The sequence below is a fragment of the Phaethon aethereus genome (assembly GCF_964289735.1).
Source record: "Phaethon aethereus genome assembly, chromosome: 9".
Lineage (NCBI taxonomy): Eukaryota > Metazoa > Chordata > Aves > Phaethontiformes > Phaethontidae > Phaethon > Phaethon aethereus.
In genome coordinates, this window is record NC_138585.1 from 631,219 (window position 1) to 659,001 (window position 27,783).

At 47.0% G+C, this 27,783-nt stretch overlaps 3 protein-coding genes across 3 annotated transcripts in view; 2 read left to right on the forward strand and 1 right to left on the reverse strand.

The window, feature by feature from the left end:
• LOC309407789 (transient receptor potential cation channel subfamily M member 2-like) overlaps window positions 1–7,148 on the reverse strand; it is a gene marked incomplete at both ends in the record, with an annotated part of 22,548 nt that extends 15,400 nt beyond the window's left edge. The window contains 4 exons of the mRNA XM_082003429.1: window positions 1,724–1,921; window positions 5,131–5,221; window positions 6,419–6,527; window positions 7,019–7,148. Coding sequence (XP_081859555.1) covers window positions 1,724–1,921; window positions 5,131–5,221; window positions 6,419–6,527; window positions 7,019–7,148 — 528 coding nt within the window. The remainder of the gene's footprint in view (window positions 1–1,723; window positions 1,922–5,130; window positions 5,222–6,418; window positions 6,528–7,018) is intronic.
• A 267-nt stretch (window positions 7,149–7,415) lies between these two features.
• Window positions 7,416–14,758, forward strand: ING5 (inhibitor of growth family member 5). Its single transcript, XM_082003776.1, has 8 exons — window positions 7,416–7,497; window positions 8,104–8,175; window positions 8,873–9,039; window positions 10,477–10,588; window positions 11,545–11,638; window positions 12,628–12,763; window positions 12,924–12,985; window positions 13,915–14,758. The coding sequence occupies exons 1-8, from the start codon at window positions 7,461–7,463 to the stop codon at window positions 13,955–13,957; spliced, it is 723 nt and encodes a 240-aa protein (XP_081859902.1). The 5' UTR covers window positions 7,416–7,460; the 3' UTR covers window positions 13,958–14,758.
• A 3,271-nt stretch (window positions 14,759–18,029) lies between these two features.
• Window positions 18,030–27,725, forward strand: D2HGDH (D-2-hydroxyglutarate dehydrogenase; the record flags this gene model as incomplete). Its single annotated transcript, XM_082003375.1, has 9 exons — window positions 18,030–18,427; window positions 19,005–19,058; window positions 20,623–20,762; window positions 21,465–21,658; window positions 22,770–22,938; window positions 23,850–23,993; window positions 25,036–25,178; window positions 26,056–26,221; window positions 27,466–27,725. The coding sequence occupies 9 exons, from the start codon at window positions 18,030–18,032 to the stop codon at window positions 27,723–27,725; spliced, it is 1,668 nt and encodes a 555-aa protein (XP_081859501.1).
• Window positions 27,726–27,783: the final 58 nt, after the last annotated feature.

A 27,783-nucleotide genomic window follows, 5' to 3' on the forward strand; every position in this document is an offset into this window, starting at 1 on the left:
GACATTTAAGAAGTAGCTGTAGGGCTGGATGAAGGGAAACAGAAGAAACTGCTGCTGCATGTTGTTTGCTGACAGTCATTGGGGCGCATGATGTAAAAGCGGGTAAACGTTCTTCATCCTGTATTTTAGTCCCCCAGAAACATCAGTATATTGATCCTTCAGTGGTTCTTCAAAATAAACTCCACCCATGATAGTAGGAACCTCCAAAAATCCATCATGTGATGTTCCAGTTTCAGATTTGTTGGTTGGGTTTTTTTAATGCTGCAAGCTGAGGTCAGTAAAGGTGGTAGAGCTATATGATGCTGGTGTTCCTCAAATTGATATTTAAAGAATAGCAACATCACTGCTGTGTAGCTGATGGAGTGACCAGGTGAAGAAAGGATATGGTGAAAAGATGTAGAGATTTATCATAGTGACCTATGCAACACTGGCCCACACAGCACTGCTGAGAAAGAGCAGGCAGTGCGGATATGCAATAGACTTCAGGATTAAATGGTAACCTTTTCATTGCGGCACAGCCAGCACCCCCCCTTTGTGCTCACGCAATATTCCTCAAGCAGCTTGCTGATCTCAATTTATGTGGGTAACCGATGGTACTGAGCTGCGTTTCATGCCCTGGACTAAATGGTTCTTTGGCAATGTTTGATGTCTGTTATTCTATGTGATGCTGAGGGGCAAAGAGGCAGGAACGCTAACTATACCTATGTGGTCCACTGCTGGAATCTCTGGAAAAAAATCAGAATTTACAGCCTCTACACAAGTTCCATACTGTCTCATATGACAGCATGCTTATTTTTGTGAAAATAATTATTTTGGGGTTTGTGCTATGATACATGTTTTCTGTCAGCTTATTTTTCCGGTGGTTGTGATGTAGGGAAGGCAATTTCCTAGCATAACAGTTGCTGGAATAGAAGTCCTAGCTTGGTGATTGTTGTACGTTTAGGTCCTTCAGGTTCTAATAGTACACAAAAAATCTCTCTCCTGTTAAGAGAATCGTGTTTACCTGAAACAGGCTGTGCAGAATTACTTTTACCTTACACCGTCTGCTCATTTGGCAAATCTGTGTACATCTCCAGCTTATGGTGACTAGTAACTTATCCATAATATGTGTCCTATGTCTGTGTGAAAGCTACAGAACAAATAGATGCTGCTGCACATATTTCATGATCAAGCACTGGCAGGGTGATGGAGATGGTAAAAAGGATGCCCACACTACAAAACCTCAGCCTAGACGATCTACACACAGGAGAAATAGGGAACACTTCCTCTTCTAGGGTAAGGCTGCTGACTGCGCAGTCCTCTGCGAACAGCTCCAAGGGATGAACAAGAAGGAAAAGCAATGCAGCAGTGTGGAACAAAAAAAGATCATGTATTTGGAGAGAACTCTGGTAGCAGTAAGACAGCAAATGCTGATGTAAACTGGCTGTGTGAGAAGGAAGGTGATTGTCAGTAAGGGAGACACAAGCTGCAGGAAGGCCCCAAAAACCTTCAGGGATTCCAGACTCTTTGAGCAGATGCTGCAAGTTGCCAAGCAAACAGAGGCAGGAAAGAGCATGGCTGTGACCTACTGCTTCTTACCCAGGTTTGTCAGTTTATCTTTAAGAGAATGACAACCAACCAAAAATCTTCCCCACCCAAACAGGGCTCCCTAGGCTGTTCTGGAACAGAGACGAGACACCCCCCACCCTGGTCCATGGCAGGCCCATTGGGGTTATTTCCTCACCTTCCAGTTTAATGACTTGTCCTTCATTAGATGATGGAAGGACTGTAGAACTTTCTGTTGGAAGGAGCTGTTCTCGTAACGTTCGTTTCCAAAGTTGCCTCGTTCTGCTGCTGCTTCTGGGCTTAACTGAAGAAACAGAATCAGATCTGGCTTTGGGAGTCCAACGTCAGGCTGTTTGCACCAGTCCAGGCTGAAGTTCTGTCCCAAACAAAGATAATTGCATTTGAGGTGAAAGAAAGGAATGCAAAGAAAGGAAAGAGGCAAGTTAGCTGGAGAGTGGGGTGGGGAAGGAACAGCCAAAGAGATGCAGCCCAAAACATTAAGCACAGGCCTACAGATTGAAAAGGAGATGGCCCAGGTTATCATGTGGGAATTCAGTCCTGGCAGTGTGGGGGGCCAGGCTTTGCTAGGTGCTGTGCACCACTCATGCTCACTGCACTCAGCATTTTAACATCTCTTCTGCAGAGCCCATCGCAGCTAAATACCGTGTCGTATTCTGAGTCTCCCTACAGCTGTGATCAGTCCAAAACTGTGATCAGTCCAAAAGAAAGCTGCTCCCAAATACAAACACCACACAGCTTTGGGCCCATGTAGACTCCTCTTCAACTACCTACCCTACACTTTCTCAGCCTACCCAGGAATTTTGGCCCAGACACAAGAGACAAAGCTTTCCAACTGTTGGATCTTGTTGACAGATTTGAAGACTTCCATTGGGGCACATGAATCCACGATATTGTAGAGAGACCACTGAGGCTTGTCCGCTTACTGGTCATCACATGGGCACCAGTGGTACTTTCAGGGTGGTCAATGTGATGTATCAAGAGTGACTGTGGAGCTCTGGAGGTGAGGGTGCAGGGCATGGGGGGCCAGGATCAACTCGATCCTTCCAGGAAAAGGGGAAAGGCTTGGGCAGGAATGAATGTAGGTCAAGTCTCAGCTGTACAGCTGGTGTTGCAGGCAGGCTTCAGCTTCTGTGACCACAGGATGCCCTTTGAGGATCAATGGCTACTGAGCAGGGATGGGATGCATCTGAGAAAGTGGGACAAGAGTGTCTATGCAAACAGGCTTGCCACGCCAGTGAAGAAAGCTTTAAACTAGGTATGTTGCGGGAAGATTTGCCATCTGGCCGGACAGCTGAGCCCAGAGAGTTGTGGTGAACAGAGTTAAATCCAGTTGGCAGCCGGTCACAAGCAGTGTTCCCCAGGGCTCAGTTTTGGGGGCAGTCCTGTTTAATATCTTTGTCAATGATCTGGATGGGGATCAAGTGCTCCCTCAGTAAGTTTGCAGATGATGCAGTTTGCAACTCCCCAAGTTGGGTGAGAGTGTTGATCTGCTCAAGGGCAGGAGGGCTTTGCAGAGGCATCTAGACAGGCTGGATCGATGGGCCGAGATCAACTGTATGAGGTTTAATAAGGTTAAGTGCCAGGTCCTGCACTTTGGTCACAACAACCCCACGCAATGCTACAGGCATGGGGAGGAGTGGCTGGAGAGCTGCCCAGCAGAAAAGGACCTGGGGGTGCTGGTCGACTGCCAGCTGAACATGAGCCAGCAGTGTGCCCAGGTGGCCAAGAAGGCCAACAGCATCCTGGCCTGTATCAGCACTAGCGTGGCCAGCAGGAGCAGGGCAGGGATCGTGCCCCTGTACTCGGCACTGGTGAGGCCGCACCTCGAATCCTGTTTTGGGCCCCTCACTACAAGAAGGATGTTGAGGTGCTGGAGCGTGTCCAGAGAAGGGCAACGGAGCTGGTGAGGGGTCTGGAGCACAAGTCTTAGGAGGAGCAGCTGAGGGAACTGGGGTTGTTCAGTCTGGAGAAGAGGAGGCTGAGGGGAGCCCTCATCGCTCTCTACAACTACCTGAAAGGGGGTTGTGGTGAGGTGGGTGTTGGTTTCCCAAGTAACCAGTGACAGAACGAGAGGAAATGGTCTCAAGCTGTGTCAGGGGAGGTTTAGATTGGATATTAGGAAAAATTTGTTTACTGAGGGAGCGGTCAAACATTGGCACAGGCTGCCCAGGGAGGTGGTGGAGTCACCATCGCTGGAAGTGTTCAAAAAACATGTAGACGTGGCAAACTTCAGGATATGGTTTAGTGGGCATGATGGGCGTGTCAGCCCAGGTGCTAGGCTGACAGTTGGACTTGATGATCTTTAAGGTCTTTTCCAACCTTAATGATTCTGTGATCTGTAGAGAACTGAAGGTGAGAGGCCAGGAGGAAATGTCTGGGGGATGAAAGCAGCATAACTGGGGCAGAGTGACACAGGTGATGTTGGTGTGGGGCCTGGTACACACTGTCTGGCTGAAGAGAGGATGTTGAGGAACCTTCTTTAGACAGCTGGGAAAAGGATCACAACTGCAGGTCCTGGTTCTCATGGAGGACCTCAACCACCTACCTATCTGCTGGGCACAAGCAATCCACGTTTCTGGCGCATGCTGAAGGAATTCTTGACATGGTGATCAATAGCCAGAGAGGGGAGGTGCCCTGCTGGATTTGTTACTCACAAGCAGGAAAGAAGCGGGTCGAAGATGTGAAGGTCAAGGGCACCTTTGGCTGCAGCGAACATGAGACAGTGGTTTAAAATCTGGAGAGGAGTCAACAGGACAAATGTAATCATCAGCGTGGATTTCGAGAGAGCAGATTTCTGTTTATTAGGGACCCCTTAGCAGGATGTCCTGGGGAACTCACATGGAAGGCAAAGAGGCCCAGGAGAGCTGGTTGATCTTCCAGGACAGCTTCCTTGGAGCAAAAGAACGAGCATGAGACTCAGGAGGATTTTATAGCTCTGACCCAAAGGGAGGCTGACAGAGCTGACTTGTCTTCAAAGCAAACTGAGACAGGCCAACAGGCACAAGTGGGAACATGAGAAGTTCAGGCTAAATGAAAATAATTTTTACCATGAGGGTGAGGAAACACTGAAAGAAGAGCCCAGAAAGGTTGTGGATCTACATCCTTGGAGACTCAAACCTTGGCTAAACGCAGCCCCAAGCAGCCTGCTTAACGTTAGACCTACTCTTGAGCAGGAAGTTGGGCTTTGTGACTTCCACAGGTCCCTTCCAACATATGTGGTTCTGTTATTCTTTGCAAATTTATGGGCCAGCAGCCAGAGAAAGCATGGAGAATCTCAAATAAACTCACATCGTCATTCACCAGAGTCAAACAGGACAGCCAGGTGTCTGTCCAGATTTACAAAACATAACTGAATGAGTTTCTTTGCTCTTTCTGGGGAAGGGGGAGACCCCGGCAAACACACCATATCAATACCCGAGCTGAAACTTCCGTCCCTCAATTTCAATCCACATTTCCCCAGAGGAGGAGCCTGGGCCATGCACACAGATGTCTATATTGGGCCTCTAACTGGAGCTGTTTCCCCAGGTACAGAGAGGGGCAGGGGCTGCTGTAGGTCTCGCTCACCTCTTTGGCACTTGTGAAGGCCACTCCAGAAAAGGCGTATCTGTCAACCACAAGCGTGATCCCCTGATGAAGTTTCTCTTTCATCAATGGTCTGAAAACCATGTGGGAGGAAAAAAAATAGTTACACTCCTTTATAGCGATACAGATGAAAGGAGTTCATCTAAAAGAGCTCACAAGGCCAGTGCTGCTGTGTTAACGTACATCATCATGAACAGCGATGATCAGCAGTATCACAGTTATCTGTGATGCTGATCGCGGATTAATAGCTATTTGTATTCTGTCCTCTAACAGACATTAAGCAAATACCGTTTCAAGACCCCCAAGTTCAGGGCTGCCCAGTGCAGGGCACTGCTCTAGGCAGCTCCACGGCTTACAGGCAAGATCACAGCTGAACTATATTCGGACATGACCAGCTTAGTGGAAAAGGAAAGATCCTTTTTAAGTGGTGCAGTAGATTTGTAATACACTCTGCCTCAGTCAGAGAAAAGTGTCCTTTATTCGTGACAATGACATTTCTTATTACAGCTCACTCATCTGCCTTAAGCTTTCCCAGTTTTCCTGGCATCGCCACTACAGCAGAATCAGCAATGTTTTTTTCTTTTAAATGAAAAAAAAGTTTTGCAATACAGATTTCCAGGTCGAAGTAACAGCAGACACTGATTTCCCGAGCTCTACATGTGAAGACTGAGCTGGGCCAAAAGCAAGGACAGCCACTAACAGCTGAATGCAGCCTTTGGCTAGAGAAGTTTGGACAGGATTCCTTAAGCACTCTGTCACTCACATGGAATCCATAGAATCATTAAGGTTGGAAAAGACCTCCAAGATCATCAAGTCCAACCATCAACCCACCATGCCCACTAAATCATGTCCCAGAGTGCCATGTCTACATGGTTTTTGAATGCCTCCAGTGATGGTGACTCCACCACCTCCCTTGGGAAGCCTGTTCCAATGCTTCCGATTCTGTGCAAAGCAAGGTCTCCTCACTCAGGAAGGACAGTAAATTCACAGTCTAGGCTGGTGCAGTCTCAGCTCCCCAATTCTTGAATCCAGTAGAGCATGGAGATTGGAAATATCACACACGATGATTTCCAAAAACCAAACTCTGGGATTTGATCTAAGATTAATTCCAAAGCTGTATGAGTCCTCGAGACATTGCTTCCAGCCATGTTTCCCTTGCTAAACAGGCTCATACTCTCATACCTACTGTACCCACTGCAAGCTAGGACCCCGGGGAAGATTCAATGCCACAGGTTTTTTTTTTTTACAACTTAACAAACGTTATCTTTACACGTGTTCCCAGCGGTTAGCGGAGAAGAGCAGGTGAACAGTATGGTCCTCCAGGTTCTTCTGTTTCGCCAGGTAGGAGCTGATCAGCTGCCCGATCTCTGTTGTTCTCTCTGTAGGAAACAGGGGGAGAAGAAGCAAATGCTGCCCCGACCTGCTCTCGCCAAAGGGGTGTCCATCTGTCCTGGGGCACATATCAGTCTGGGGGTCTATCTGCCTGTCATGGGTGGGAGGGAGGTCTGTCTGTCCGCGGGCGGGGGTCTGTCTGTCCAGGGAGAGGATTCATCTGCCCATCACAGGTGGGAGGAGGTCAGTCCGTCTGGCGGGGGGGAGAGGTGTGTGTGTCTGCCTGTCACGGGTGGAAGGAGGTCAGTCTGTCTGGGGACGGGGGTCTATCGGCCTGTCATGGGTGGGAGAAGTCCGGTCTGTCCGCGGGTGGGGGTCAGTCTGTCACGGGTGGGACGAGATCGGGGCCGCGTGTGCCACGAGAGCTATCGACGGCGGCTCCGCACCCCCGGCGGAGGCACACCGGGAGCGGCAGCCCGGCCTAGCGGCACTCCCACCCCCTCCCTCCGTTCCCTCCGGACGTCGGCGGGCCCCGTACCCGGGAAGCGGAGAAAGTCGGCGCGGTGGCCGCCAGCCTGCAGGGCATCCACCAGCCGCCGGCCCTGCGTGCTCTTTCCGGCGCGGTCTACCCCCTCCAGCACGATCAGCGCCCCGCGCCGGCCCGCCATAGCGCGCGCGCCCCGCTTGCCCCGCCCCTTCCGCCACCGCCTGGCCAATCCTGGCGATCGCCCCGGAGCCGCTCTAGGCGGCGGAAAGGCACAGAGGCGGCGCGGTGCTCCACGGGGGCTGCGGTAAAGCGGGAAGGGAGGCACCGCCCCCCGCCCGCCCCGCCCCTCATGAATATGCAGCAGGAGCGTGCCCGGCGACCAATGGGCGCCGGGGGGACTATGAATATGGGATGAGGCCGCGGCCGCGGCCCTTGTCATGCGGGCCCGGCAGGCGGCGGGAAGCGGCGGCGGCGGCGGGGCGCGGGCCGCAAGATGGCGACCGCCATGTACCTGGAGCACTACCTGGACAGTGAGCGTGGGGCGCGGCTTGAGCGGGGGAGGGGGTGTGCGGCGGAGGGGGGGGCGCGGCGGCGGCCGAGGCGGCGGCAGCGGCGGCGGTGGCGCGGGAATTAGAACTGCGCCACGGGCTGGGCGGGGGGGCGGTGCCTCGCTGACGTCATCAGCCGTCGCCGGGGTGGGTCATCGCTGCGCGCCGTGGAGCCGGTCGGTGAGGCGATGGCCGGCTGCTCAGCCGCCCCGGGCCTGGCGGCGCTCGGTTCCTATCGCGCTGTGCGCCAGCGAAGAAACAGCGGGCGTAACGCGGCTGCTGGGTACGCGTCGGTCCCGCGAAGGCCTGCGTGCGGGCCGTTCCCGGTACTTAAAAGCTGACGCGCGTTCAGGTGCGGGTCTCCTGTTGCGCAGGCCTCGTTCTCGGGGCGCCCTGAGTCGAGACCGGGGCCCGCACGCCGCTTCTGCCTCCCGCCTACGGTGGGCAGAGCTGTGGTAACCCGACTGCAGGCCCTGTAAGGCGGTGGGGCTTCCAGCCCTGCTGAGTGGGCTCGCTGGGAGGTGTCCAAGGAGGGATGGCTGCTGTGAGGAGAACGGGCTGTAGTATGTCTCGGCTTTTATATTCCAGGTATCGAAAACCTGCCTTGCGAGCTGCAGAGGAACTTCCAGCTGATGCGGGAGTTGGATCAGAGAACAGAAGGTGTGTTCAGGTATTTCGGTAAGCGAAGTCTGATAGAGCCCCAACCTGAAGGACGGGGAGAGTTCTGTGGAGACTTGGCTTCAGAGGTCGTGTCTCTCCTCTGCTGCTTTCCCTTTTCTTGAGTGCTGTGCAGTGTTTGTTTCTTTTCTGTGAGGGCTACAGCTCACAGAACTAGGTTTTTTTTCAACAGTTGCCTGTTAATTTGTAGCTGTGTGATCACTGTACCTGATGGCCCCTTGGATGGCCTTAGTTGCACATATTTCCACATCTACTGAGTGATGCATTGCTGTGTGTCTTGCATTTGTTTGTTTGTTTGTTTTTTGAGGTTTGTGTTGGTATCTGGTCTCACATTCATGATTTTCAGTTAGAACAGTAAATGGCTGTGCAGCAGATACAACGTTCTGTGTGTGGGAGGAGAGGTTGAAGTTTGTGAACCCGTGGGTTCAGTTTCTGATCTTAACTGTGAGCCCCGCCTCTGAATTAACTGTCAAACACGTGAGGAATCAGAATCACACTGCATATGTTGAAGAGTGAATACCTTTAACTTAATTTAAAAAAAAAAAGGTAAATACATTGAGGAATCGGGGGAAGTACAAAAACTGTCAGGAGAGATATTCTAAATATCACATAGAGGTAGAAGAAAAAAGTACTTGCTTTGGGAGACAGCCTTCTCAGGGGTATGTACTTTGCTTTTCAGATAAGAAAGCAGAAATTGACAGTCTTGCAGCAGAATATATTGAATCAGTGAAGAGCATGTTACCCGAGGAGCGAGTGGAACACCTGAAGAAAATCCAGAGTGCCTACAGCAAATGTAAAGAGTACAGCGATGATAAAGTCCAGCTGGCCATGCAGACGTACGAGATGGTGAGGACCACAACCAGTGAGACTTTTGTAAAAATGGTCGTACTCTGGAATGGTGCTGCTGGTGGTCGTGGAAGACGCTTCCACAGCATCCATTTTCCTTGACATTCATGTTTCCGCTTAAATATCTTATTATTAGTCCTCGAGCTTATTTTTCTTACTGTTGCCATTCCCAAAAAAACTTCTCTTGTGTTACCAGGTTTTGTGTCAAGTAGGCTCCTCTTCTGGTGAAGAGTTAAATGAGTTTATCCCACTTGGAGATTGCTTTGTCAGTACTACCTCTCTGCTGCCTAATAATATGAGAAAATTTACCCCACTCCCTCCTCCCCAGTGACTCCCCTGTCATCCAATAATTTATTTAGGGCTCGTCTTAGTCATAAGCAACATTTTTGAAGTCAACTTCAATACTATATTGTGGAGGTATAGAAGGAAATCTGAATTACCTTGGCTTCCAAGTGACAAAAGGTAGCAGACCTGTCAGCTCCACCATTCTGCTTGTATACTGGACACCAAACTTTCCTTCATGGACCTGATCCAATGGGAAAATCTCATTTCTTAAGATGCGTCTTTCCACTTCTTTCTTCTTCTGCCCATACTCCTGTGTCTAGCTGTCCCTTGAATAACTCTTTTATCCCCTGGATAAAAATTGAGTGAGGGGAATCTTTTTGACTGTACTTAGTGTGTTTTTCACAGCTTCTAGAGATGCTTCACATTCTGCTGCAGCTACAGTACATTTCATTGCCATCAAATACTGCAGAAAAGGAAAATATTTCACAGGAATTCAAAAGGGTCCTAGAAAACTAAATAACTGATTTGAAGACTAGGTATTGCAGCAACACAGTTTGCGAGTGGTAGCTTAAAATAGATTTGGTACATTTCTGTTCTGTGAACCACATTATTGCAACCAGGGTAGTACAAGGTACTTAATTACTATGTCTTGACTTGATACTGGAGATAGCAGAAGCCTGTATTTATTACTAAATTTCTTTGAATAGCGTGCCAATGGAATACCAGAAATAATAGACTGATCTACTCAGAACATTTCATGGACAATAGTTGAGTAATATATTTTGAAAAGTGCAGGAAGAAAACAATCCTTTTTAATATCTGTCATAGTCTTGTTTTGTTCTGCAAACCGTTAGTCTGAGTTGCTTTAACTCTCCTTTATGCCACCTCCCTTTTCCTTCCTTTCTCTTTGTCTGTAGTGGGCTTGGGTCGTCTTGCTTTTGCTGTTTTCTTTTTCTCTCTGCCTTAATCCTGTTGTGTGTACCATTTCCCTTTTTCCAGTTTGGTACTCCTTTCATGCCTTGCTTTAAAGTAGCATACTTCTGTTCGTGCCGATAACGGCCAAGTTATTAGACCTTCCTGTTTTCATTTGTGTGTGTGTTTTTTTGTTTTTTTTTTTTTTTAATTCAGTTTGTGGTTTCCTCTTCTGTGCAGGTGGATAAGCATATCCGCCGGCTGGATGCAGACTTGGCACGGTTTGAAGCAGATCTGAAAGATAAACTGGAAGGCAGTGACTTTGAAAACTCTGGATCTCGAAGCCTGAAAAGTGCGTAAATTTTATACGGCTGACTCTTCCAGCACTGAGCGCATCTAACCAGAAAGGCTGAGATATAAAGTAGGCTGTTGCTCTTGGAGGAAGTAGTACACCGTAGTGTACTTGTCTACTTGTTTCTAATGCCCTTCAGACATTTACAGTGCTCTGGTGGGCAATAAACAGATGAAGAAAAACCTAGTGTTGGGATCAAACTTACTGGCTCTGCTTGCCAGATCATCCTGAGGTGGCTCATATTTACTGGTTGTAAGGAGGCTACTGGCCGGGGGGAAACTGTGACAAAACTGAACTGATGTTCTTACAGCTCTTGAGTATAACAGTCTTAGTTTCAGGCTTGATCTGTTACTGAGTAAGTTCTAAGCTCTTTTTGAGGAGATTTGTCTATTTTCCTTCTTTTACCAAAATCAGAATACTAATCAAGCTGAGTACAGCAGGAAAAATTAGGAGTTAAAGGAAGGTACCGGTTTCTGTAATGTACACTGGAAGTCTCGTATGATTACAGTGAAATTTGAGTATGGTTAAACAGCAGCACAGCTTTATGCCTTTGAACCATGAAATAAGGGGTAAGATCTGGGATGTGGAGATAAGTTACATTAGTTATTAAGTAACTTATTAACTGGCTGAGTTTAAAAATATGCTAAGATTTAAAAAAAAAAAATTACAGCATGTCTAATCAAATGTGATGCTATTTATATCTTGTGCGACGATATAGACTAACGTTGTACTGCAGTGATTTAATTGCCAAAACTGCAAACGTGAGAGTTTGGTGCACAGTTGTACTACTTGCCAATTTGGTCTATTTGTGGTATTAAAATGCATTTCAGGATCAGCTTTCATATTCAATTACATATGAAGATTTCATAACAATAAATGCATTAAAAGAAAAACATCTGGGGATGTTTCTGGCATTCAGATAGGTTGAAACGATGGGGTTTTTTCCTCCTTTATAGAGGGACGAAGTCAGAAAGACAAAAGAGGCTCTCGTGGTCGAGGCAGGCGAACATCTGAAGAAGATACACCAAAGAAAAAGAAACTCAAAGGAGGGTAAGGCATACCCAGCCACAGCTCTGGTAACTTTTGGCTTGACACTTCATGAATTTTCCACAAGCTCATGTTACCCTGTTTATGACTCATGTCTGGATGGTGAGTGGTGTTAGTGTGCTCTGGTCTTACTCCATTTCATTAGTGTCCTGCTTAGGACAAGTCAGCTTTGTTAATTAACTCCTTGGTTGGCATGTGGAAACTCAGCATGCTTGGAATGCCCTCTGACTGGAAGGACAAGATCAGTGTCTCTGTTGCTGTTGGCAAGCTGGGGAAAATAGCTTTCATTTTTGTCACGTGGCTATTTTTAACAGTTGCTTGTGGCCTTGATTGTAAAAAGAACACTTGCCCATTAGGACAAAAACTGATGTTGTATTGTTGTTCTAGAAATCTTGGAGAATTTTGGGGGTTGTTTTCAAAGAATTGTCCTGCGTAGTCTTGAATAATCTTAATTTGGTTTTGCGAAGCAAGGAAGAAAGCATGTCCCCTCTCTGATATGATTTATATTAAAGGGACTCTGTTACTCTGTTAATGCTGATATTTTCAGTTGGCTACATGGAAGGGCAGAAAACTAAAAATAGTTTCTCTTGACTGTTACTGACATGTCGACTTAATACATTCCTGTCAGAGCAGGAGGTTTGCTTGTACCTGACAACGAGAAAAGAATGTATATTAAAACAGATTGGGGAACAAAATCGGATTCTGTCCACAAACAGAAGTGATTTGTATGTTACTTTTGTTACTGTAGTCATGGAAATGATTCTCTTAATCCTTTATAGTCAAGCTCATGTTTTGTGTTTGATCGAACCTACCTTATGATTTTAATTATTGGGTAATACATGATAATGTAATCTAAACTCTAAAGTAGGGTCAGTGTGTTTGAGGGAAGATGCTGTTAAAAAGCAGTTTTCTCCAGAGGGATTCAGATCTGGGAAACATAGTGTTACCTGCAACTGAAAAGTGTTTTGTTCTCAATCTGTCCTTGTCCGCAGATCGGAGTTTGCTGATACCATCCTGTCGGTGCATCCTTCAGATGTCCTAGACATGCCAGTGGACCCCAACGAACCTACCTACTGCCTGTGTCACCAGGTGTCCTATGGAGAAATGATTGGCTGTGACAACCCAGATGTAAGCGCTTGAGATGATTTATTTTCAGATGTTCACTGCATCACAACACTCTGAAATCTGAGGGGAGGTGGTGCTTTTTCAATTAGATCATACAACGTGGAAGTAACATTTGTGAAATACTGAGCATCTCCTCTGTGGGTTTTTCCTTTCTGTTTTGCAGTGCCCAATTGAATGGTTTCACTTTGCTTGTGTGGACCTCACCACCAAACCAAAAGGGAAATGGTAATTATGAGAACATACAGCTTTTTGATTTTTATCAGGCTACAATTTGCTTCAAGAATCACAAGAGCTAAAAACCCACTGTGACCCTTCCTGACAGGAGCTTTGCTCTTGTCATCAGAGGGTTTGCATCCTCTATGGTTTGGGATTGCGTTTGTGTGAAGGTAGAAGGTACAAGGGGAACCTTCTTGCAAAAGTCTGTTTTCACAGGAGTCTAAGTTTCTGGTGGGAGCAAAACAAGGACCCGGGCATACACAAAATTGCATGATAAACAGCAGGTTTTGATCTGAGACTTGTGTAAAAGTGTACATGTTACATCTCAGGTTTGCTGTATTGTAGCATAGTTGTGGCTGTGGTTAAAATGGAGGAGAGATGTATTTTTTGCACTTCTGGAAGGAAAGTTTGAAGACTGCTCTAGGTTTTGCTTATATACATGCTCATCTTGGAAAGGATCATAGGGTTTGTTTTGTACTTGGTTTCTGTTTAATGGACTACTCTCATCTAATTAGCAAGACACCTATCAGAAATGGGCTTCAGTAGAAGTGAACTGCAATCACTGGAGGGAGAGGAAGGAATGAATTGGAGGAAAGTGTCTTTTTTTTTTTTTTTTTTTTTCTTGTGGAGGAAGCTTGTGTGACAAACTTGGAGAAGTTACCTGGGGTAACTTCTAGGGGAATGAAATAAGGTGAATCACAGCCGTCAGGGTCTGAGGAGCCCTGGAAGCCTTCTAGCGTTCTCTGTCGCTTCTGACCACCCGAGCTGGTACAGTTGCTTTCCTGTTTGCCCAGGCTTCCTGCATGTCATGAAAACTGTTGCATTTACTTAAAATGACTGCTTTTAAACCACCCAGTCATTCCCCAATAATAAAAAAGAGTTCTTGGGCTATGTGGTGTTAACTTCAGGAACTAATTACTGCCTCTTTTTCCCTGTAGGTTTTGTCCTCGCTGTGTTCAGGAAAGAAAGAAAAAGAAGTAAGGAAGGAGTAGAGGGGAATACATCCTCCGAGGCAAGAAGAATTTAATATATTCCTTCATAATGTTGCAATAGTATCTTTGATTTGTTTGGGTTTGTTTTGTTTTTTTTTTTTTAACCTACCCTCCTCCTGTTTCTGGTGTGATACTTAATTGTCCAATGGCCAGTTGTAATTCCTTTTCTTTCATAAGAAAATGACTTTGGGAGGGAGTCCCAAATCCCTTTGCCACAGGGATTTTATGTTCCACTCGCACAGCACTGAAATCAGTGTTACTATGAAGTGCTAGGGCAGGCAGTAGCTGTAGTCTCTCCTGGTTTTTAGGAGTCTGTGAAATCATGTAAGCCATTGCAGGAGAATAAAACGCTGGTATCTTCAGCATGGTGCATCGCTATCAAGGAAATAGTTTAGGCCTGGAGCTTGGTGTGACAGAGAAGGAATTTTCTCCAATGTAGGCTCCATTGTTCAGGTGTGAAGCCCATTTGTTGTGCAGTCTTGTAGTACAGAAGGGAACAGGAAAGCTGTTTAACTCTTTCCAGTGTCCGTTTGCTCAAAGCCAAGTGCGGTGCTTAGGGCGGGGATGGGAGAGAGGTATGATTGTATCTTCTCTTTTGGGGAATTTCTTCTGTCTGCCTTTGTACTGCCTTTCTTTTACTTGATCTTGCCCCCATTCACATGAACCTTAACAGAAGCAAACCATTAGACTTTTCACCTCCTTCCAGAAAAGGTTTGTCTCTTTCGTGAGAGAATGTTTAAATAGCGAAGGAATTGTCCTGCAGTGTTTCTTAGTGACAGTAACATTGAGAGAGGGAGTTACCTTTCCTGGCTTCCTGGCTGTTTCTGTTTCTCTGAAGATCCTTTAAGTACCTTACTGTGAAGATGAAACCTACAGTATTCTTATAGAGGTAGAAAGTCAGATTTATTTGTAAAATACGATGAAGGCCTGATTTTTGTTACCTGTCTTTGCCTGTGTTGTAGGTGGGTAAATCAGGAAGACAAGCTTTCAGGGGAGGCTCTGCAAGGACAGTGTGCCTTCCCATGATGTGGCAAAGGCGGCCCAGCGGTAGCTTGGCAGCGGGGGCTGAATAGCATTTGCTATGAAAAACTGTTACTGAAGGAGGCCGTTCAGTAGGGATGTTTTAAAATTACTTCCTGTCTTTTTTTTTTTTTTTTTTTTTTTAGCGGGGGCACATTTGCATGTTCTTGGCTTCTTTAAGCTGCCTTTCAGATTGTGAATGTGAACCCTTGCTGTCATCGCAGTGTCAGTTGCTGCAGCGGAAGGAAGAGAAGGAAATCAGGAGTAGGAAAACAAAAGTCTGGTTCTTTCCTTCCTCTGAGTTACAGTGGATGCAGGAGTTGAGGGAAGAGCAGAGGGTACTCTTGCCTTTATAGATAGCTCCTGTATTATGAGGCTTACCCGCCTACAGTAAAAGGTGTTGTAGGGAAAGGTAGTTCTGCTGGTGGAGGGGGAAAAAAAAGCAAGCCCCAAACCAAAACCCCCTGCAGCAGTCTGGACCAGGGTTCATGAACCTGGCTGGCTGTGATCCCTGATGGGTGTTGATGGCTGCTTTGTGCAGGGCTGTGTCCTACTTTGCATACCATTGTGCAGGAGCTCTTGGTATAGACTGCTGGAAAGGTAGAAGAAACTTCCAGATAAGCTTCTGTTCTGCTGTAAAAACACTCTGAATAAACAGTACAGAAGGAAAAAAACACTTCTAGTCAGATTTTGGCACCTGTTTCCAAAAGAAAAAAGGCTTTTTTTTTTCCCCTGTTACACTGACCTTCTTACTTGTGTTTTGCAATGAAAGAAAGTAGAACACAGCTTTTGCCAATTTTCCCTCCCAACTTCGCTCTGTTGGGCTTCGTAGGCGCTGCAGGTATGTCAAGACTGACACAGAAGAAACCTCTTGACACCGAGACAGCTTTTCTCTGAACATTTCGATATATTGCATCTGTTATGGCGGGGGCGGGGGGAAGCAACAAACCCCTGTCTCCAGGGTCCTGTTATTTAAAGTGTGATGTTGCACATGTCTTCGCTATGTTACATCACTCTGTGTTGTAAATGAAGTTTCCAGAGTTGTGTTTACCAGATGATGCATGTTTGTCATTGTTGCCATTGTAATAGCACCCAGAAAGCAGGCAGGCAAATTAAAAGCAGATTGCTGAGGGGAAGGGGGAGGAAAAGCAGTCACAGAAACCTGAACTTGGAAATACAGTCAGCCCTCTTTGCCTCTTTTTTTGAGAGTCAATTTAATTGTGATACCTCATGAGCCAGCCTGTTATTCAGTAACCAGTGAGTGAGACCTGTACCTCATTGACCTGCTACGCTCGATTAATGTAGGGGGGTAACTGCATCCTGAAGATGTTTCAGGTTTTATTTTCCCCTTCCATCCAATGGTATTGTATAGACTTTTTTTTTTTTTTCCTTTCTCACCCCCCAAGGCTTTACTAGTTAGTTGTATTGCCATAGATTAAGCATTTGATTTGAAACAGTCTCAAAATGGCAGTGCACCTCTTTGGAGGTCTTGCTGGAAATGTGCCCTTATGGAAGTGGGCTGCTACGGACGCATATGTGCGAAGCTCGCCGCCCTCCGCTCCGAAATGATGGTCAGATGGGACAGAAAAATGCGTTTTATTAGCACGTCTTTTGTGGGGCTCGGAAGAGCAGACATTTTCTGTTTTAACCAGCAAAGCAAAAAGAAAAATAAGCTCTAGAAGTTAGCATCAGCCCTCAAAAGGCAAGACACTTTGCTGTACCTCACACTGTTCATGATTCCTACCGTACTCCTCTTCTTCATGATGTAACATGTGATCTGTCAGAACATCTGGCGTCTGATACCAGCAATGAACTCTCCCACTTGAAACATATTGGCACGGGGGCTCTGACAGGCTCACGAGCATCTCTTGGCCACTTCCACCTGCCTTGAGAGACCTTTATTTTTCAACTCCTTATAGACAGAAGTACCAGCAGCCTTCATTTTTGCTTACTTAAGGATCTTTCTCCTGAATTTTGAATGTACCGTGTTAAATACCCTTTTCTGGAGAAGGGTGAACAAGACTGTGATACATAAAGGAATGTTCCACTAAAGATTGTTGAAACACCCAAATACCCTGTGGGGTTCAGCTTTATTGCAGCTCCTCCAAACTGCCAGTGAAGCGACTTTAACCCAATCGTTCTATTTTTTTAAAGGAATTAGATCTATGTTCCCTTTGTAAATGGAAGAGCATATAAATCTTTTTATTACCAAAAAAAAAAGGAATGTAAAGTAAAAAGTGTATATCTGTATTTTTGGATCATGTTATAGATAATGGATATATTGTTATAAATAAAGTATTTTTGGGAACGAAGACGTACGAGAGTGTGTTGGGGCGGGAGTGGTCCTGGGGGCTGTACCGTGGGGGGGAAGCTGTACCGCGGAGGTGTGTACCCCACGCTCTGCCTGTGCCGCAGTGCTGGGCAAGCCGCGCTGTGGCGGAGGCTGCGGGTGTGGGCGCGCCCTGCGCGAGGCCGTGTCGGGCGTGAGCCCTGGGCCGCGCCGACGAGCCCCGCCGGGACACGCGTGGGAGCGGGAGGTGCAGCGGCCGCCTCCTGCCGCCAGGCGGCGCTGCCGCCCGTCTGTGCTGAGCGCATGCGCCGGGTGCCACCTGGGGTGCGCGGCGGCGGCTTGCGGCCATGGCCGGCGCAGGGGTCCGGGCTGCGGCCTGGCGGCTGCCCTCGGCTCCGTTGCTGCCTGCACCGGGACAGGCCTGAAGCTGCCAGGCCCAGAAGCGGGGCGGGCGGGCCGGGTTTGCTTCCCCCCCTCCCCCCGCTCCCCGGGGCGTGTGTGAGGCTGCCGTGTCCCGGCCGGGGTTTGGCGGGCGGTTGGTCACTTCTGTCTGAGGCGCTCCGCCCTGGGTTCCCCCCCCCCCCGCCGCGGGGTATGGCCTGGCCAGGTGGTTGTCACACTGAGAGGGGTCTGTTCCTAGCTCCTCACAAGCTGGAAAAGCGCCTAAGCCGCTTGCCCCGGCAGAGGAGTCCCCCGGCCGGCGAGGAGGGGAGCTCGCACACGAGCTAGGCCTCTGCTTTCCAGGGCGGTCATGGCGATTTCCTCTGTGGTCCCCCGCTGCTCTGCGTGGAGTCGCTGGGCTCGGCTAAGATGGCTGACGAGCTGCCACAGGAGGATCTTGGCACAGCAGAGCGTGACTTATGCCCCGGGGATGCTTCAGCAGAGGGAACTGCCAGGTGTGCCCACGAGCATGGTTTCCAGGCCCTGGGCCGTGAGGCCTTGGGGCAGGAGAGTGCTCCACGCAGCCTCCTCCAGCCTCCAGGAGGTCATGCTGACGAGTGAGCGTTACAGAGTGCAGCGCCTGCCCTTCTCCCGGGTGTCTGACAGTGACATGGCTTTCTTTGAGTGCATAATGCCAGGTAGAGTAATCACAAATCCGGAGGAATTGAAACCATTTAACGTGGACTGGCTTAAATCAGTCCGAGGTAAGTGAGCCTGTTTATTTTTAAACTTTGGTAAAACCTCCTCTGCTTCTGTTAGCATACCAGAATGAAAAGTCTGCCAAAGAGAATCTTTATAGCAGACCATGTCTTTACAGACCAGACAAACTGAGTTTTCCTCATAGAAAATACTCCTTTGAAAATTAGCTGATATCTGGTATTCTTTCCAGCTTTCGTTTAAAAAAAAAAATCTAAGCCGTGTTAACTTACTAATTATTTTTTTCCTGAAACAGCTTTGTTCAGTTAACGATTTTGGCTGAACCTCAGAAAAACAAGTGTTGCGAATTGTCTATGTTGCTTTTGTCAAAGATTTCATGAAAATATAAAACATTGCCCATTGCCCCCGCTGACAACCACCAACTCTATGGATACAGGCAAAGTTTTTACAGTGCATTAAGGGAAAGCCCCCTATTGAAAATGTTTGTTTTAAAAGTGGTTACAATGCCTGTGCCTCACAGTGGAGGGTGTGTTGTTCTTTCAAACATCATACTTTACCACCCTTTTCTTTCTGACCTTTGTGCAGCCCACAGCTTGCCTTGAGAGTCCCTTGCTTTCATTGCAGGCAGTAGCAAGCTGATGTTGAAGCCGCAGACAACAGCAGAGGTGTCTCAAGTTCTCAGGTAACGTGCACCTTTTCTGCTGGACTTTGTGGTGAGGAAACTCAGGTTTATTCTTTGAGGATCTGCCCGATGAAAGGAACATCTAGATGTTCAGGCACTGATTGCTCAAGTGTTGGGATTGCTGACGCTGTTCCCTTCTTGACTGTGTCTTGTGGTTGAGCTCTGGTGACTTCAGCTCTCCCTTCTGTTCTTCTTATCCCAACTGTCCTTGGGCTGCCTGTGTTTCCTGATGTACCTTTTGTTCCAGCCGCTCCCGGGATGGGAGCTAGTTGCTAGTCTGGGGGTATGCATGTACTGGTGGGTAGGCAGTATTGCTCATCTAAAAAAAATACAGGTTCATATTTGGAATGTTTTCACATAGGGAGCTGAAATTTTTCAAGGCAGAAAGGAACTTGAATCTGTGCCTTGTGTTTCCCAGGCCCAGTGCTCTCCCTGGCCCACGGCTTTTCTGGGGTGATGGTGTTGTATTAGTATCATGCAGAAACAAAGGCCAAACTTTCATTTGTTTTACAAAATAGAATTCATCTTTCCTGCCCAAATGTCCTTGCAAAAGCAAAGTGGGCAGCAGTAGACTTCTCAAGTCAATGTTGATGGCTTTGAGTAGAAGTGTTTTTAACAGTGCTTAGTGTGGAGTAGAGAAATGGTGGGGAGAGATTACTGAATGGATTCAGTATTGATGACTTTTCTGCTTTACTAAATTGTCAAAATTCGACACTGTGCTCAAGAGGAACATTTGTGTTGAAGGATTCGGGCAGGTCTGTCTGAAAAGGTAAAGAAGGTTAGGCTGGAATCAGGCAGTTTGAGGAGCTAATGTTTTGTCCACTAAACAAGAACACTTCCCTTGTTCACTGGTGTGAGTGTGGCTCCAGTCAGGCATCAGTATGCAGGATTGCTGTTTGGCTGAAGAGCTAAAAGCTGCATGAACCTGCTCCTAGATCTGCTAAAACAGACATACGGAGCACAGTGAAGTTGGGGTTTCTGAAGTAACTGCTGGTGCAGTTTGGCCTTGTGCCATCCACTGTGCAAGAACTTCAGTGAGTTTGGAGAGGATGTGGTGGGGGCTGCTGTGCAGGGATATGGCAGGCTGGAAGGTGAAGCAGCTGAGGCATAGATGCACATGCTCTGTTGCCTAAAGGGCATTAATTTCTTGAGGGGTGAAGGAGAGCAGTCATGTCCTAAAGCACTGCCAGCAGTCGTGTATCAGAGCCTACTGAGGAAGTCAACTTGTTAGCAGAGTGCTACGTAAATAGCTTGTTTGTAAACAGTGAGCAGTGATATCCAGGCAGATGTTGTGTGGCAGATCTGTAGATGTGCGCGGGGGTAACCCCAAGCATTCGTTCCTTTGCTCAGTGCTGGGGTGAGTTTAGTGAGGGGTTGTGCATTTTTCCTTTTGCAGTATAACTGTCCCTTTGTATCAATTTAATCTTTAGGTTAAACACTGCTTAATTTTAAGGAGCGTTGAGCGCTCTCCAACAGTAGATGTTCATGTGGAAGTGAAACTCTTCTGACAGACTGGGTTATGGCCTTAAAATGCATAAGACTTCAGAAACCTTTTTCTTTCCAGGTACTGCTATGAGAGGAACCTTGCAGTGAACCCGCAGGGAGGTAACACAGGCCTCGTTGGGGGCAGCGTTCCTGTCTTCGACGAGATCATTCTCTCCACTGTTCTCATGAACCGGATCATCAGCTTTGACAAGGTGTCTGGTAAATATCATAGAGACATGATGAGGCACGGAAATGAGCCCCTGCCCCTAACCCAGTCCCCTGGGAGATGATAACTTGCAGGATCAGCAAGTTCAGCCCAGTGGCATCACAAGGGGAGTCAGAGGTTTGTTTCACCCAGGCTCATGCTGCTGATGTAATCCTTAGGTTATAACAGTAGCAGATGTAAAAATACATCTGGTGGCAGAAAGAGGAAGAAAGAGAGAAGAGAAACTTGGACATCCTATTACCTCTTTATAAATCTAGATGAGAAACCCAGCAGGTGGAGCAGAATGAAAGTGTTGAGGAAGGGATGTCGTAACTGCCCTAGCAGAGGGAAAGGAGGGATGGGGAAAACTTACAGGCTTTTTGCATTTGGAGAGTTTAGGAACCAGGCTGGTTTGAGTCTTTTTGCTCTTAAAACAGAGAGAGAGAGAGAGAGAGAGAGAGAACAGTCACAGATATGCTTAATGTCATGTTTTACCAGTCCAGAGTTGTGGATGACCAGATGTTAAGGCCATGGCAAACCTCCCCTTGGCTTGAGGAGGTATGGGACTATAGCAGGCACAGTGTGCTTGTGTGTTTAAATTGAATCCCAGAAAGTTTTGGAGGAAGAGGTGGTTGCATCTGCTTGTACTTACCCCGCCTCTTTAGGAGGAACCTTCTTCTTGGACATCAGCTTGTAGCAGGACGTTTATGTTTCAGGAATCCTTGTGTGCCAAGCTGGCTGCATCTTAGAGAAACTCAACGAATACTTGGAGGAGCAGGGGTTTATCATGCCACTTGACTTGGGAGCGAAAGGTAGCTGTCACATCGGTGGTAATGTGGCCACAAATGCTGGAGGCTTACGGCTCTTGAGATACGGCTCTCTCCGCGGGACAGTGCTAGGACTGGAAGTGGTAAGGCAGTTCCCTTCTGTGTTTGAACCTCTACTTCTTACCCTGTTTCCTGCTGTTCTAGCCCTTAGCTAGCCATTATGCAGACAAGTTCCTCTCCAGGCTCGCACTCTTTAACTGTTCCTTGCATGGCTCTCTTGAGAAGGGTCAACAAGTGTCTTCATGCATGTAGCATCTATTATTGCTACCAGTATCTGGCTTCCACCTCTGTCCTTGCTGGCAGAAGTGATACTAGGTGGTTTTCTAATCCAGAGAAGTGACAAGAAGGTAAGGAGAGATTTGGTGATCCCAAGTTAGCTGCATGAGGTTGTTTTCTCTGTGGAGTGGTGGGTCTCTGTGATGCTCTGCTAAATCCAGTGCTTTTACAGCACTCTCTTCTAGTGGCAGCTCACATGACTTCTAATACAGCTGTCCACTTTGGGTTTGTTTGGCTACTGGCTTTCTCCTGGAGTCTTTCCTGTTCCTCGGCCTGCTTTTGCCCTATAGGCCTGTGCCTCTGTGTCTAAAGCCTGGGATTAGTGGTTCTAAAAGATTTCAGGGCTTGGGAGCAGAGCGATAATAGGAAATAAATTGGGTAGGTAACAAAAGCTTGGTTTGGTTTTATTTTGTGGGCCCAGAAGGGGGAGCTTTTGTCTCTCAGGTTAGACACTCTAGTGTCAAAACAGCCTTTAATAAAATGTTTTAGAGACATTCAGCCTTGATTTAAGGCTCAAGAGGTGGACGGCTTACTTCATTCTGGTCAACTGTGTTCAGTGTTTCAAATAGTCTTCCTTGCTTCTGTTGAATAAGGGCAGCTAGGGCTGCAAAGAATGGCTGACCTTCTCCACCACTGGTAACAAAAGCAGAGCAAATTCAGTCTTCTGTTATTACTTGTCCTGCTGGAACATGTGCAAACAGCACTGTAAAAAAAGAAGGAGAAAAGATTGGGGGAAGTCTCAGGTAGGATACAGAGGGGAGGAAGAGCTGGGAATGGAGGAACAGTGATGAGACTGTGGGAACAGGCTGCAGCTAGCGTCCACTGCTCAAGGCAGCTTTTCATCATCTTAGCAGTAGACAAGCTTATGACTAGAGGTTTCCGCATTGGTACTTTGACTGGATCTCCGTATTCCCACAGGTGCTGGCTGATGGCTCGGCTCTGGACTGCTTGGCGTCTCTGCGCAAAGATAACACTGGCTATGATTTGAAGCAGCTTTTCATTGGGTCTGAGGGGACCTTGGGAGTTATCACTGCTGTCTCCATACTGTGTCCTCAGAAACCCAAGGCTGTGAATCTGGCATTTCTAGGTAGGAGCCGATATTAATAATTTCACACCTGACTTCAGAGGCTGGAACGGAATAGGGATGGAGAGAATAAAGCACTGATCAGCTGTGGTGCTGTATGTTAAAATACCTGTGCAGATATTTTATATCTGTGGTATAAATGTGTAAAATACCTGCAAGGGCCAGTTGGTCTGCAAGGGAAGGGGAGCCAGGAGCTTAGCAGGATGAAGAGGCAGGCAGGCCAATACCCTCACTGATGAGGGCCCTGTCTGACAGTACCCAAGCGAGGTGAGCAGGGCAAGTCTGGTGACAGCAGGCAGAGGCAGCCGTGATCTAGCCATCACCAGGCAAGCCCATGGTGACAGGGCAAGGCTCTCAAGTCTACAGGTCAGGGTCTGGATCAGCAAGGGACCTGTCCAGGCACAGCTTCACTGAGACAGGTTTTTTTCTCAGAAACCTTCAAGGCCAAGAGGAACTTCTCAAACAGCTTGCTTGTATCAGGTGTGGCTTTGAGAGCAGAGAGCTAGGAGGGGTTGAGTAGACTCCAGGTGCTGACAGACCTATGGAATATGTGCAGTGGACCCCAGAACTTGCCTGGACTCTCATGATGCCTTTAAATTCCTCTTGGGTTGCCTTCTTGCCTCTGCTGAGAACTGAGGGTGGGGCAGACATTTTGGTACGAACTGTCTTAGAGTGTTCAAGAGGTCCTTGCCACGGCAAAGACTAATTGCTGTATCCTCCTGCTGTTCTGCTCTGAAACCTTTCCCAGCTAACGTCATTATGGGAATGGCTGATCTAAACCCACACAGCGTAGCTGTTCACATTTGCTAGAGATGGGAAAGATGACTTGAAGCCTGACAGACTTTTTTAAACTTTTTACAGGATTTGGGGGGGCTGTATTTTGTTTCTGATTGCCCTCTGTGTTCTATCTAAAGCGTGTCAGAGTTTCACTAAGGTTCTGGAAACATTTACAACCTGCAGAGCCATGCTGGGAGAGATCCTGTCTGCATACGAGTTCATGGATGAGAAGTGCATGGAATTGGTTGAGAGATATCTCAAGCTGTCCAGCCCCGTGGCAGGTACCAGTGTTATTTGTGCTGCAGAAAGAGGCATTGTACTGCTTGGGGATGTTTAGCCTGTTTATGTTTTTACATATATATATATATATATATATATATATATATATATATGCGCATGTGGGCATCCCTCGTAATTTTTGTACCCAATTCCAAACTGTCATGGTTTAACCCCAGCTGGCAACCAAGCCCCACGCAACCACTCGCTCACTCCCCGCCGGTGGGATGGGGGAGAGAATCAGAAGGGTAAAAGTGAGAAAACTCGTGGCTTGAGATAAAGACAGTTTAATAGGGAAAGCAAAAGCCGTGCACGCAAGCAGAGCAAAACCAGGAATTCATTCACCACTGCCCATCGACAGGCAGGGGTTCAGCCGTCTCCAGGAAAGCCGGGCTCCATCACGTGTAATGGTTACTTGGGAAGACAAATGCCATCGCTCCGAATGTCCGCCCCTTCTTCCTTCTTTCCCCAGCTTTATATGCTGAACATGGTATTCTATGGTCTGGAATGTCCCTTTGGGCAGTCGGGGTCAGCTGTCCCGGCTGTGTCCCCTCCCAGCTTCTTGTGCCCCCCCCCAGCCTCCTCACTGGTGGAGTGGGGTGAGGAGCAGAAAAGGCCTTGACTCTGTGTAAGCCCTGCTCAGCAATAATGAAAACATCCCTGTGTTATCAGCACTGTTTCCAGGAGAAATCCAAAACACAGCCCCATAGCAGCTACTATGAAGAAAATTAACTCTATCCCAGCCAAAACCAGCACACAAACACATTTGGTGGAAGTCTTTAAAGATAAGACTTTTTACTTCTTGTTCCCACAAAGCTGCTAGTTTTCTGAAAAGTGGTGGCTAGGTGAAGGATAGAGCGTGTAAGCGAAGTGCCGTACAGATAAAAGATTGCCACTTGAGCTGCCCTTCTGCACGACATCAGAGAATCTGGGCAGTAGAGCGACCTTATGAAATGTGCTGAGATTGGTAAAAGCTCCAGAATCTGCACTGAATTCCTGTGTTTTTACCACAGAGCATCTGCTTACTCTGTTCTCCCTCACTTTCAGGCAGCCCTTTCTATGTTTTAATTGAAACTTCGGGCTCCAGCTCGACCCATGATGAAGAAAAATTGAACAACTTCCTAGAACAGGCCATGACTTCTGGTTTGGTCACTGATGGAACTGTGGCAACAGATGATAAGAAAATAAAGGCAAGTAATCATTTCTTCTTGCCCAAGTCTCTTTGACATGATTCTCTGCTTGGATTTGTGTTTTTAATAGGGAAATGTTTGGACTGATGTTTGGTATAAACATCCCTGAGTGACCAGAGGTTGCTTGTTTGCCATGTTGAGTAAGAATATGAAGAGAGAATACTTACCACTGCTGACTCTTCCCAGAAGGCCTGAGTATTTGGGGTTTCAGTGGACGTTTCCCCTTTCCAAAAGATCAGAATAATTAATTACATCTTTCAGTAGTTGCTGGAGTACGACCCAAAGTGCCTGAAAACTGTCAAAACCCGAAGCTGAGTTGTCAGCCAGGCCAGGAGTGAGCAAAGTCCTGTAGGCCAGTGTGACAGTGTGTTAGAGCCAGAGACTGTGACCCCAGGGAACAATCACAGAATCATTAAGGTTGGAAAAGACTTTTAAGATCATAAAGTCCAACCATCAAGATGGAACACGTAGTGTCTCAGTGAAAAGGACAGTGATTTGTGTCTGCCCAGTGAACGGGAGTCTTTTACATTAACCAGGCATTTCTTCCAGCCCCAGATCCCAAAGTGGCCCTTACGGTTCAGTAGAGCAGGCACATCCCCACTTCTTGGGGAAACCCAAAACAGTTTTGGAGAGAATGCCCATGCCTGTGTTCTTGCTATCTGGGGTACTGTCAAACTTGAGTTGGTGTGTCACTTTACTGTACGATGCTGCCAAGAATGCATTATTACTAGCTTTCAGGAGGCAGAGGATATTGAGGGAAATCAGAAGTTGATGGTCTGTGCAAAGAATCAAGGTGCTTTTTCCCCTCCATGCCACAAAGCATGGAACCCAAGAGGTACTTGATTTATTTGGATTTCTTTGATCTTTGATTAATTAGACACTGTGGGGCCTGCGAGAGAGGATCACAGAAGCCCTCACTCACGATGGCTATGTCTACAAATACGACATCTCTCTCCCTGTGGGAAAGCTGTATGATCTCGTGACTGACATGAGGGCTCGGCTGGGCCAGAGTGCCAAAAACGTGGTGGGCTATGGCCACTTGGGTAAGTGTGGATGCTGGGAAAGGAGGCGATTCCTTCTTTGCTCCAGGTGTTTCCGTGCAACCTCCTAGTAGTTTTGAAGATGTTTTTAGATTAGTGAGAGGCATAGATTAAATAGCTGAGAGCTGTCAGAAGATGAGGATGTGTAAGAATCTTTCTGTTTGCATTTCATTGCTTTTAGACTTTATTCCATATATTAATGGCAGGTTGTTAGCCAGCCAGCCACTGAATCAGTCATTTTTATCTTCTTGCTCTGGACTTTCTATTTAAGTACATAGGTTGTTTAATTGGACCATTGATTTTATTAATGTATTTAGATACATTTGGTAGATAAATACATTCTTGTCCAAAGTGATTAGTCATATTGGAAATCCTTTTTGTCTGAGCCATTAACCCTCCAAAAGAGAGTGATAAAGGTAACGCACAGAAAGGCTGGTACATCTGTCAGAATGCTTTGAAATGAAGTTCATTTTACAAGCAGTTAAATTGATAGCTTAGCAGAGCTGTTCTGTTTTAAAAAAAAAAAAAGAGCAGAGCACTCTTCAGCACACTTGATTTGAGATGATTTGAAAAACATGGAAAGATAAGTCTGCGTAACAGGCTGCTTGTGGTAGCTCTTGGCATTGAGGATTTTTAAACTGTGTACTGTGAGGGTTTGCTGGGATGCAGGAAGAGGTTCTGGGGTGAGAATGAGTTAAGCTGTGTTTATCTTTGTGTGTTCTGTCGTCTTAATACCCAACAACTATGTGCTTAATCAAAAGTGGCAAAAGGAGAAAGTGTTCTGCTTGCTTTGTTTCTGTTGACACAGTGCCAAAGTGCATTTAGAACATTGCACAAACATAATAGGGAGAGAGGCAAGTGATGAAGGGCCGTATTAAAATCTAATGATCATTATGAAATACCACTGGGGAAGTCTTTGGCATGCCATTTCGGTAGTGGGACAATAATTAATGCGGCACAATTGTTTGAATTTTAAAATAACAAGAATGGGAATTTGAAAGTAGCTTAACTCGGAGCACTTCCACAGATATGGTACTGAAAGCATGGAAAAACAAAGATCCTGTTTGAATTAGTTGTGTGTGGAGAGGCTGATGTTTGCAGAAGGACAGTGAACTTGTCCTTTTTTGCACACTTTGGAGACTAACAAAGGCACCGTTGTTTGAGTACGTGGAGGAGGCAGTAAGAAGTCTCCATAGCAGGGCCACTGAGTTTTCTTACAGACCCACCTCTGCAATGTTTTCTTCCAGGAGATGGAAACTTGCATTTGAACATCACGGCAGAGTCCTATAGCCATTCCCTGCTGGATGCCATCGAGCCATTTGTGTATGAGTGGACTGCAAGATATAACGGCAGTATCAGTGCAGAGCATGGACTGGGCTTCAAGAAAAAGCAGTTCATTCAGTACAGCAAACCCAATGAGGCAGTCTTTCTAATGCAGCGTTTCAAAACCATGTTAGACCCCAAAGGGATCCTCAATCCGTACAAGACTCTGCCCTCCAGTTCCTGAGAGCAGCACGCACTGAGAAGTAGGCAGACACCATCACGCGAGGATGGCATCTCTAGCT